Source organism: Medicago truncatula, chromosome 3 (genome assembly GCF_003473485.1).
Source record: "Medicago truncatula cultivar Jemalong A17 chromosome 3, MtrunA17r5.0-ANR, whole genome shotgun sequence".
NCBI classification, from domain to species: domain Eukaryota; kingdom Viridiplantae; phylum Streptophyta; class Magnoliopsida; order Fabales; family Fabaceae; genus Medicago; species Medicago truncatula.
In genome coordinates this window covers 51,559,171-51,570,137 of record NC_053044.1, presented here as the reverse complement: position 1 = coordinate 51,570,137, position 10,967 = coordinate 51,559,171, and the positions used below count along the sequence as shown (strand labels likewise).

General features: G+C 34.3%; 2 protein-coding genes across 2 annotated transcripts; one reads left to right on the top strand and one right to left on the bottom strand.

Annotated features, from left to right (window-relative positions):
- The first annotated feature begins 363 nt into the window (after positions 1-363).
- Positions 364-5,416, top strand: LOC11421454 (ATP-dependent zinc metalloprotease FTSH 4, mitochondrial). The gene is made up of 7 exons (XM_003603107.4): positions 364-629; positions 1,180-1,267; positions 1,354-1,620; positions 2,633-2,875; positions 3,005-3,129; positions 3,430-3,906; positions 4,261-5,416. Exons 1-7 carry the CDS (start codon positions 603-605, stop codon positions 5,155-5,157), a joined length of 2,124 nt encoding a protein of 707 aa, XP_003603155.1. The 5' UTR covers positions 364-602; the 3' UTR covers positions 5,158-5,416.
- Positions 5,417-9,440: 4,024 nt separating this feature from the next.
- Positions 9,441-10,675, bottom strand: LOC11429867 (NDR1/HIN1-like protein 6). The gene has a single exon (XM_003603106.4). It carries the CDS (start codon positions 10,531-10,533, stop codon positions 9,751-9,753), a length of 783 nt encoding a protein of 260 aa, XP_003603154.1. The 5' UTR covers positions 10,534-10,675; the 3' UTR covers positions 9,441-9,750.
- Positions 10,676-10,967: the final 292 nt, after the last annotated feature.

Below are 10,967 nucleotides of genomic sequence, written 5' to 3'. Positions count from 1 at the left end.
ATTTTAGATTATGCAAATAAATAAGTATTTATGGATTATTCATAAATTTGCGAAGGTAGTTTTACAAAAAAAACAACTTAAAAATACAATTTATGTTAATAAGAACTTTTTTTTTTTTGAAAGGAAGTTAATAAGGAGATTTTTTTTTTTTTTGAAAGGATGTTAATAAGAAGAACTTATAAATTAAGATAAAATGTTATTTATTTGCATACGTTAATAAATTAAGGAGGTTTTTCTTTTTTTATTTAAATAAAATAAAGAAGTGTGATGTGGCAGGTTGTGAATTGTGAGATTGATCCAACGAAGTAGAATGGTTGAAAACTTGTGCAGCTTAAAACAATCCGTTTCCGTATAGGTCTCCCTGTTTTCACTTCCTTCACAAGCCTTAAGGTACGAAAACGAGCGTGTGCAGAAAAGAAGAGGAGAAGCACGCTGCATAAATACATACACAAAGATTGATTCACCAGTAATGTTATAACGAAGAGATAGAGATAAAGAGAGAGTTTCTCTGTTTTTTTTTTCCTCATCTTTCATCTCCAATACGTTTTTCTCTGCAACTTCACAGATTTAACAGACTCGGTTGTTCTATTGATTACGGTGACATGGCTTGGAGGCGTTTGATTACGCAGGTTAGTTTTTCAATTCATCAATTTTCATTTCATACAATCTATCTATCTATTTCTCTTAATTCTTATCATTTCCCAAACCCTAACCTAATTTTACAGATACCGATGCTGTTGTGTTCCTCAGATTTCTTATTAATAGACATCAAGGCTCTTTTATCTAGATTCATTTAGGATAGGATTAAATAAGTTGTTGAAACCAGCTTATGAAAATCTTAAGTGATTATGCCATTAGACTAGCTTAATTAAATAAGCCATTCCAAACAGTCCCTATATATATATATATATATATATATATATACAGAGAGAGAGAGAGAGAGAGAGAGAGACACGATTGTTTTGGGTCCAAGATTACATGTATAATTATCTGGCTATGTAGGTTGGGGCTTGTTTGTTTTGAATTGAAAAACCGTAAACGTGTTGGTTTTGTTTAATCATAATCGGACTGATAATCGAACTGACAATTTACTTTTTATATATATAGCTAATTTCCATCTCTGCTCTATATCTTGTATTACTTTTATTGGTCATATAATTTTATAGCTTATTTTTGCAGGTTGAACGGCATCAATCAGAATTTGGAAAAGTCAAAGGATTATTGACTAGAAGCTATTTATCTCCTAATAAGTTTCAAGGCTATACAAGTACGGATCTGTTGTTCCTTTACCGCATTTAGTTTATGTTATGTTTTCACCATGTGTTTAAAGTATTTATGCTTAAATTCATGTAGGGAATAGGCTTCTCTTCTCCCAGGAGAGATGCCAATCCAGCTATCTAGGAAACCTGGCCCGACGACTACGTGATTCATCTGAAGCTGAGGAGGAAGTCTCTTATCTCAAAGAACTTTACCGTCGAAATGATCCGGAAGCTGTGATTAGAGCATTTGAAAGTCAGCCATCTCTGCATACAAATTCTGCGGCACTTTCTGAATATGTTAAAGCATTGGTGAAAGTTGATAGGCTGGATGAAAGTGAATTACTCCAGACATTGAGAAGAGGTGACTATTTTGCTAGAACTGCTCATTTTCTCTTGACTGTGTTTGCATTTGATCATGCATTGCCTTTTCTATGTTTGACCAATATTTTGTGGACCCGCTTAATCTTTTCAAGGAATTAAGGTTTCCCCTGACTAGAAAACCAGACATATGCTTGAAGTGTTCATAATTTGATTAGAAAGCTGAGTTAAGCATGGTTGTGCCCTAAGTAAAAAGATAAAAGGCATGAATTTATTTGTATTGATTTTAGAATCTAAACTTGCTGAGTGTTATGATTTGAGGTTGAACATTGCTACAAAATTCACTTGACATAGTCTTCTATTTTTTATTTTTTTGATCAAGGACATAGTCTTCTATTTAATGATTTAAATATAATACTTTGCTATCTTCTCTTATTTACTGCTAACTTTTTTATGATTTATATTCGGAGGGAATCATTTTAGCATAATTTTTTGTATAAAATCATTACATCAATATTTTCTTGAAATAGTAAACTTATTGTTATATATTTTGGTCCTGGATCCATTTTAGTATATATTTACTGCTAACCAGTGAAAGTCTGTTTATATGGTATATAATTTCATTTGCTTAAGCCAAATGGCAAACAGTCCATTTATGTGGTAGCATTGATCATAAATCTTGTTTGTAAGGGATTGTGAAGTTTGATTTATACGATACACTTTTAATCATTGTGAACAGAAGAGTTGTACTTTTGTCTTTGTTGAAATGCTGCAGAGCTTCAATCAGACTCATGGTACCTTTTTTGACCTTTCATTTAATGATAGGAACAAGTATACTTTCATAAAATTTGCATTTGATGAGATAAATAAATGATGGATGAACGAAATCCACAATCTTATATATTGGACTCTGCAGAATTCAAAATTTGGAATTGCAATTGCACACTTGTCGAAATTTGTTATTTTCTTCTTTTCAAACAGCTCTTTGCATTCAACATTCCTTTATTTTGCACATTTTACAGACCACTTGTAACCCAATGTATCTGAATTTTCAGGTATTTCTAATTCAGTGAGAGAAGAAGAAAGTGGTATCGGTGGCCTTGCTGTTCTTAGAAATGTGGGAAAATCTACAAAAGATGGAATTCTTGGAACTGCTGGTGCTCCTATTCATATGGTTGCTGCATCAGAAGGTGGAAGTTTCAAAGAGCAAATATGGCGTACAATTAGGTCTGTTGCAGTGGCCTTCCTCGTGATTTCGGGTGTAGGAGCTCTCATTGAGGATAAAGGAATTAGTAAAGGTATTATTGTGTTATTGTAACTTGCAAACGACTTAGCTTAATTCAATGTTCAATTTGAATTTGGTGGGCACATTCTCTGTTTTGCTTTTCACTTTTTTTTACCCCTATAACACTTTCCACCTTTCTTAGGACTTGGTATGAATGAAGAAGTGCAGCCCAGTGTAGAGACCAGTACTAAATTTAGTGATGTGAAAGGTGTAGATGAGGCAAAGGCGGAACTTGAAGAAATTGTTCATTACCTAAGAGATCCTAAGGTAGACATGTGTCATAAGCTATTCGAATCTGGTTGATCACTTACACGTGTCATGGCTCGGTTACTGTTTCCATCGGTGGCCAATATTTTTCTTATTAGAATCTGACATAAAGTTTGTTTGACATTCTTTACATAAATGCTTATATCGGTCCGTGCTCTATGATGAACCTATATTTTGTGATTCTCTCGACATCACATCTCATTTTCTTACTTAAGTTATGTTATGAATACTTTTTCATGACCACGTTCTAGCCTGTATTATTCTGCACTATCTTTAGATAACACTTTTCCCTTGTCACAGCGCTTTACTCGTCTTGGTGGCAAACTCCCAAAAGGTGTTTTGCTTGTTGGCCCGCCTGGCACTGGTAAAACAATGTTGGCAAGAGCTATTGCTGGAGAGGCTGGGGTTCCTTTCTTCTCATGCAGTGGAAGTGAATTTGAAGAGATGTTTGTTGGTGTTGGTGCACGAAGGGTGAGAGATCTTTTTGCTGCTGCAAAAAAGCGGTCGCCTTGTATAATCTTTATTGACGAGATTGATGCTATTGGTGGAAAACGAAATGCAAAGGATCAAATGTACATGAAGATGACTTTAAATCAAATGCTTGTTGAGTTAGATGGTTTCAAACAAAACGATGGCATAATTGTGATTGGTGCTACTAATTTTCCTGAGTCACTAGATAAGGCTTTGGTTAGACCTGGGCGATTTGATCGCCATGTTGTTGTTCCCAATCCAGATGTAGAAGGACGCCGACAGATTTTGGAATCTCACATGTCAAAGGTGTGTTTTACTCTTCTGGAATAATGTATTTGTCTTGTATGTTGGTTTGGATGGCTTAAGAATGTTTTGAGGCACGTGTGCAGGCTTGCACTATATTGGTGCAAAGCATTGTGTAGTATGATTTCCTCAAGCTATGATTGGGTTACTGCTGGATACTCCACATGAGTTAACAGCCTAACACCCATGATGCTTTTTGAATTATGTCTATTTTTGTTCGAGTTTTATAATTTAATTGTTAATGTGCACAATTGTGTGATATAGTAAAGGTTGTGTGAGAATATGGATTGGTTAGAACTTAGAAGTAAAAACTCTAACGTGTGAGCTGGTGTGTCTTTCTTTGGCAATACAATACAGATTCTGAAGGCGGACGATGTTGACCTGATGATCACTGCTCGGTGTACACCTGGTTTCTCTGGTGCTGACCTTGCAAACTTGGTTAATGTGGCTGCCCTCAAGGCTGCAATGGACGGTTCCAAAGCCGTGAGCATGCATGATTTAGAGTTTGCACGGGACAAGATTTTGATGGGAAGTGAACGCAAGTCAGCTGTTATATCTGAGGAAACAAGAAAGATGACTGCTTTCCATGAGGGTGGCCATGCCTTGGTAGCAATTCATTCTGATGGTGCGCTACCTGTTCACAAGGCAACTATAGTTCCTCGTGGGATGGCTCTTGGCATGGTTTCTCAACTGCCTGACAAGGATCAGACCAGTCATTCCCGTAAACAGATGCTTGCCGAGCTTGATGTTTGCATGGGAGGTCGGGTTGCTGAAGAGTTAATTTTTGGAGAAAGTGAAGTTACTTCTGGTGCATCCTCAGATCTTTCAAAGGCAACTAAGCTGGCCAGGCAAATGGTTACTAAATATGGTATGAGTACTGAAGTTGGACCTGTCACTCACAATTACTACGATGATGGGAGAAGTATGAGCTCAGAAACCAGATTGCTTATTGAGAAAGAAGTGAAGAACTTACTGGAGAGAGCTTACAACAATGCTAAAACTATTCTAACCACCCATGAAAAGGAGCTTCATGCGCTTGCAAATGCTCTTCTGGAGCATGAGACACTTACAGGAAGTCAAATAAAGGATTTAGTTGCAAAGGTTAGATCCCAGCAGCCCCAAGCGCAGTCAAGTGTAGTCGAATCTCAGGGAAATTCTCGGCCCAATCCAGCTGCTGCTGCGGCTGCCGCGGCTGCTGCAGCGGCAGCTTCTGCTGCTGCAAAGGCTCAAGGAGTTGCACCGGTAGGATCTTAACGTGAAATATCAGCGACACATTATTCTAAATAATCACTACCGGATTAATATGTGCAGATAGTAATTTATTCGGTGTTTTTGTGGTTCCACTTCAGGCCATGGAACTCAACTCGTGTATTCTGGGTCATGCTGACTCCATATTTTAGTGAGTTGAAATATCTTGTAGGAGTTCCCATTTATATTTTAATAATTGTCTTATTGCTTTTATATGGGATTTTCATTCGCAAAAACTATAATCATATATTTATTTTATCCAAAATTTTCGCTTTCCTTTGTTGTCCTTACTTGTGTGAGAGATAATGATTTTTTTTATGTTACCACGATATTGGTAATAGGTTTCCACCGCCGCTTTGCAATGACTAATATATGTTGAGGAACCCACGAGGTATTAAATGTGGGTTCTTCCCTCACAATCAGATTTTTTTTATACACGAGTTAGGAATCGAACTTTTGACAATATGTTTAAGGAGTTCAAATCCCGCGTATCTGGGATCAATCTGTTGTTGGTAGAGAGATATAATTAGTTTGGACACGAGATTTTACAGAACTAATTTGATATCAGTAATTCAGAATAAATGATTTAGAAAAGAGAAATTTTAGAACTAATTATTTTATTGAGTGAAAGCAATTCGAAAAATGAGTAACAATTTTTAAAAATACTTGCACTCTTCAAAAATTATGATTTTACCAATAAAGATTGATTCAGTTTGTAAGGAATTACTCACCTACATGGTCGTGGCTTAACTGTTGCCAATGTGATATCTCTTCTGGATGATCCAAAAGTAACCGAGCTTTTTTTGTCTTGAAGTTTGTCATTCTTGATAAGTTGTCATCGTTTTTTCTTCAATACTATATTTGTGTCAATACGTAAGAGTCTCTTGTAAACAAAATTTGCCTTCATATTCAATCATCTACTATCAATTTAGTCTTTATATTCAATCACTTACTATCAATTTAGTCTTTCTTTACTAACAAATTCGGTCCCCATGAGTATAGTCTAACAAAGACAAGATGTTTTCTGAAATATTCATAATCTTAAAGACCTATTTGAGAGTTGGCGACCAAGTCTAGGGTCAATTTATTGGTTTACTTCTAATCCTTCAGATGTGGTAAATTTTCTTTAGTATCTATTAAATTGGATTCAACTCGGTTATATTTCTAAATGGAAAATTGGGCCACAACCATGAGAGAAGATATTTTATTGATCCACTCATAAAACAAAAACGAGATTAAATATAACAAAGTTCTAACTTAGTTCATCGGTGGACGGTGGGATTGAACCTCTCTAATTAATCAGTCATATGACGAATACCGAGTTTTCAAAGGAAAAATATAACAAAGTTCTAACTTAGTCCATCAGTGGACCGTGGGATTGAACCTCTTTAATTAATCGGTCATTCGACGAATACCGAGTTTTCAAAGGAAAAAAAAAATGATTTCTCTATTCTATCGTGTGAATTTAAAATTTGACTGCTGTCGATAGTTTTTTTTTGTTTTGAAGGAACTGCTGTCGATAGTTATTATTATATATTTTTTTTTAATATTGCCGTCGGCAGTAATTATCAGTACTAATTGCACAAAGTAAATTTATCATTTCCTCACATTCGTGTGACACCCGCAGTCAAGTTTTTTTTTTTCTTCTTTTTCTTTCCCATAGCTCTCGATATTTAATAGTACTTTCAATTCATTCGCTTAACTTCAGTGATCCATTTCGCATGCTTAATGAATCACATATCTAAACTTTCTGATAATTAGTATTTCTTTGATGTTCAATAATTAATGCAGCACAAACAAATGCTATTGCAATAATTTATTTTTGTGCAATGCCAATTCCAAATCATTTGAATGGACCATTATACCAAAACACAAGCAACAGTTGTTGATGTTTTCTTTTCTCCGCGGGTCTGTTCTGGAGTCACAATCATAAAAATTGACAACTCATATAAGTCATAACCTTTTTTTCTCTGTTCTTCAAAAACAGTGTATGTCACCAAACTACAAACACCAACCAATTGAATACATCATACAATCGCCAAACAAATCAAGTGAGCACCTCCATGTACTCCAATACCTTTGAAACGTTGTCTAGTTTTAGAGTTCTCTACAACACATTAAAACTGTAATTATTGCAACATTTGCCGTATTTGGCCACATTTTAATGTAATATTGAGAACACTCGACTTCCCACAAGAATCTAGTGAGACTTATACTAATCTACATAATTAAGATACATAATCATATTATTTGTAACTAAATACATATGCAATGCAAGTAACACGAGATAGGAGAAAAAGTAAAGTACAGGGTAAAGTCAAGAGTGGGACACATACTGAAAAAAGAATTGGAAGATAGATCCAAAATCCAATTGCTTGCCGACCAAACTCAGAAGAAAAACCATAGTAACCACGTGCACCCAAATTAAGGCACCTATCCCAATCACGTACTTCATTTGATGATAATAAATGAAAAATCACTTAAACAGTAAAGAATTATACATGTTATTTATGAAGAGAAGAAATTTTAAGTACTAACAAGTAGTTATTTTTCTCCCCTTTTATTTGTCGCTTCCATTTTTATTCTATCCTTCTTTAAAAAAAAATAATTATATCACTATATCTAAATTTGTATACATGAAACAGGGTAGGCCCGTAGAATCTAATCCTATATGAGTGTTTCTTCTTCACATGTGGTATTCTGATTTTGGAGGAAATAGTGATTTTCATGGCTGAACCTGAGATAGGTACCCATAGGAAGGGTAGAAAATAGAAAGCATTTAAAGATTGTACAGAACCCACTACCCACTGCCTTCAGATCTACGGACACAATTTTTTTGGGATCTATGCTTTGGCCATGAATTGAAATTTTGACCATACCACTTGAAAAAAATAAAAAATAAAAGGCATATTTGTGTCCCACCCCATGACTCCATGAGGATATAAGAGTATATTTTAAAACAAATTATGAACGGCGGTGATTAAACAATTTTACTTATTTAGGATAATTTAACTTGGTAATTAGGCCAACAATTTTAAAGAAAGTTAAACCAATCCTCTTAGAAAAATTTGGACTAGTGGTATTAGTATTATTATTAATATTTATTAAAGAAGTATGCCACCATACATAATAAAAGTTATTTCATGCAAGTATGCAGTTCTCAGTAATGCTAAATGGCACATGCACCACTTTGTATAATTATTTTACAAGCTTTGTGGAAATATTTTTTGCCGTTAATATAATTGGAAATCAATTTCTTAACAAGAATAAATCAATACAATTTAGTTTTTAGCCGAATAATAGTATTAAGTTATGGATTTATGGTAGCACAATTGAAAGTGACAATAATATGCATAGAAGTTCAAAACCTATATAAAAATATTTATTCGAGATGAATCTCTGACCGTTAACTAATCGATAAAAAAATAGTTTTAGTTTATATGAAGCCTTATGTGAGACTCGCGAGTGTAGTCTCCGGTATTTGTATATGTTTATAAATCAAGTTTTAGAACACTCACATGCACTACACACTAACCAGCAGACTTGGTGGTTCCAAATTCGAATCAATAGAGCCTTTATTTGTTTTATATGAAAAAAATGTTGGATGAAAAGGAAATAAGAATTAAACTACGTTAGGGAGAGATTTTTTTTTTTAATTTTTTTTTACTCACTGCCGTTGCTAATTTTATATTTTTAGTGAAACAATCCTAAGATAATGAATTTCATAGCAACTTATGGAAACTTTTCCGTTTTATAGTGCCAACGTTAACTTTAATTTAATTGAAAATGATATAAATCTATGATATAAACTTCCAAACAACATTTTCCTATTCAATAACATAGATAAGATAGGATAGGATGAGAACTGTCAACAAAAAAATTACATGGGATGAGACATGATGACTTTTTTCAACACTGTGTTTTCTTTATTCAATTTCATTTCGATTTTTCATTTATTAAATTTTGAAGCAAGACAAAATACAGTTCCCTCGGTAAAATAATCGATCATTAACTTTTTCTTCATTTTTATTAAGATTATTATATTTATATTATTTTAAAACTAAAATTATCATCTTATTTTTTACTGTAATTTTTTTTATTGAACAAACTAATAATGTAAAGAAGAAAATAATAATATTTTCATAATAAAAAACAAACAAACATAATTTGTTTTCCTCACTTTCTTTTTCAAACATTTTCTACCATTTTTCATAGGGCTAGCGATTAATCAGACAGAGATCTAATGAAAAAGTTAAATTAAAACATATATAGATTTAGATGAGTGATAATTAAAATTTCAAACCAGATATAATTTGCAGTTGCATTGCATTACTACTATTATAACAAATTACAATGATCCAAATCAAAAACAAAAAAACTCAAATCAATTTTTAATTTCCCCTTACAAATTTGACCTTCTCAACACATTTTCATCATAACCATAATCAATCCAGTCCAAAAAAAATAAAAAAGGTAATTATGAAACCAAAAAAGAATGAAATATAAAATTCAAAATTAAAAGAGTTTGATGATTGGATTGATTATTAGTACTGATTAACAAAGAATCATCAATAATAATAGTAATTATCACTCACAAAACTAAAATGAGAATTTCCAGATCTTGATTCGAAGATCCACCTTACATTCTGAGTCGATAACAGAAGCCACCGACGGCGACTTACCGGCGGGAACAGTTCCTCGAATTCCTTCACACGTCACTCTAATTCCAACTTTCTTACTCTTCAACCATTCCATCTTCATCTTCACCTTCGTATCCATCTGAATTGTCACCGGAAAACCTCTCTTCTTCTTCAAACCCGATCTCAAACTAGCCAATGATTCCGTATCCAGATCTTGAGAATTCGACAGCACTGATCGGAGACTCGTTTGATTATTCTTACCGGAATCAAACGCCGGCAACGAACCGTTCCCGATTTGAACGGAATCGGAGAAAGCAGTGACAGTGAAAGGCTCGTAGAAGAAAACAAGGTGATTGTTAGGGTTTTTAGCGATGAGTGTGAGGTTGAAGAGTGTAGTGAGATGTGAAGGTGAATCAGCTGGAGTTTTGAGATTCATCTTGGCAATGCGGAGGTTAGTGATGGAGAATTGTGGTTGGTGAGGATGGTAGAGTACATAGAATACAGCACCGACAATCGCGACGAGAAATGCGGCGGCGAGAACGGTGAGGATTGTCCAGAAACAGCAGCAACAGCAGAGGCTACGGTTAGATCGACGGCGACGATTGTATTGTTGAGGACGGTAAACTTGACGGTTTGGATTGTAAAGCTGAGATTTCACCGGAGCTGGATTTCCGTTACCGTTAGTTGCAGCGACACCGTTAATTGCGCCGTTACCGTTGGGTTTGGAAGGTGGTTCGGTCATTTTGCGAGTTGAAGAGAGTAAGGAAGAGATGAGAGGAAAATGTTGAGAAATGAAGAAGTTTTGTAGTGGAGTGAGAGAAGAGGTTGGAATTGGATTTGGAACAAAAAGTGGATGCTTCCACTACACCAATATTGGTTTGGTCTTTTTATCTTACTATTTTATATATACTGTATATTATTAATATGAGATAAATTTAATTAAATATTTTTCCTATGCAAAAGTAATTGATCGAATCTTTAACCATTCTATTCTTTAAGGTTTAAAATTTTTACTGCTTTGGTCTTCTATTTTTTTACTTTTGCAAGTAAATTGGGTCTTTTTCGTTTTAGTTGGGATTTCAGAGTTTATATTCTGTCTTTCTGTCTATTGTGTAATCCTAGTCTAACCTATGGTTATTTTGATAATGATATTGCATTTACTAACTGTCAATTGAC

Coding starts and splice junctions, on each gene's coding strand:
- LOC11429867 (XM_003603106.4), bottom strand. CDS start 10,533: ATGACCGAACCACCTTCCAAACCCAACGGTAACGGCGCAATTAACGGT.
- LOC11421454 (XM_003603107.4), top strand. CDS start 603: ATGGCTTGGAGGCGTTTGATTACGCAG. Junction 630..1,179: donor GGAGGCGTTTGATTACGCAG/GTTAGTTTTTCA, acceptor TTATTTTTGCAG/GTTGAACGGCATCAATCAGA. Junction 1,268..1,353: donor TAAGTTTCAAGGCTATACAA/GTACGGATCTGT, acceptor AAATTCATGTAG/GGAATAGGCTTCTCTTCTCC.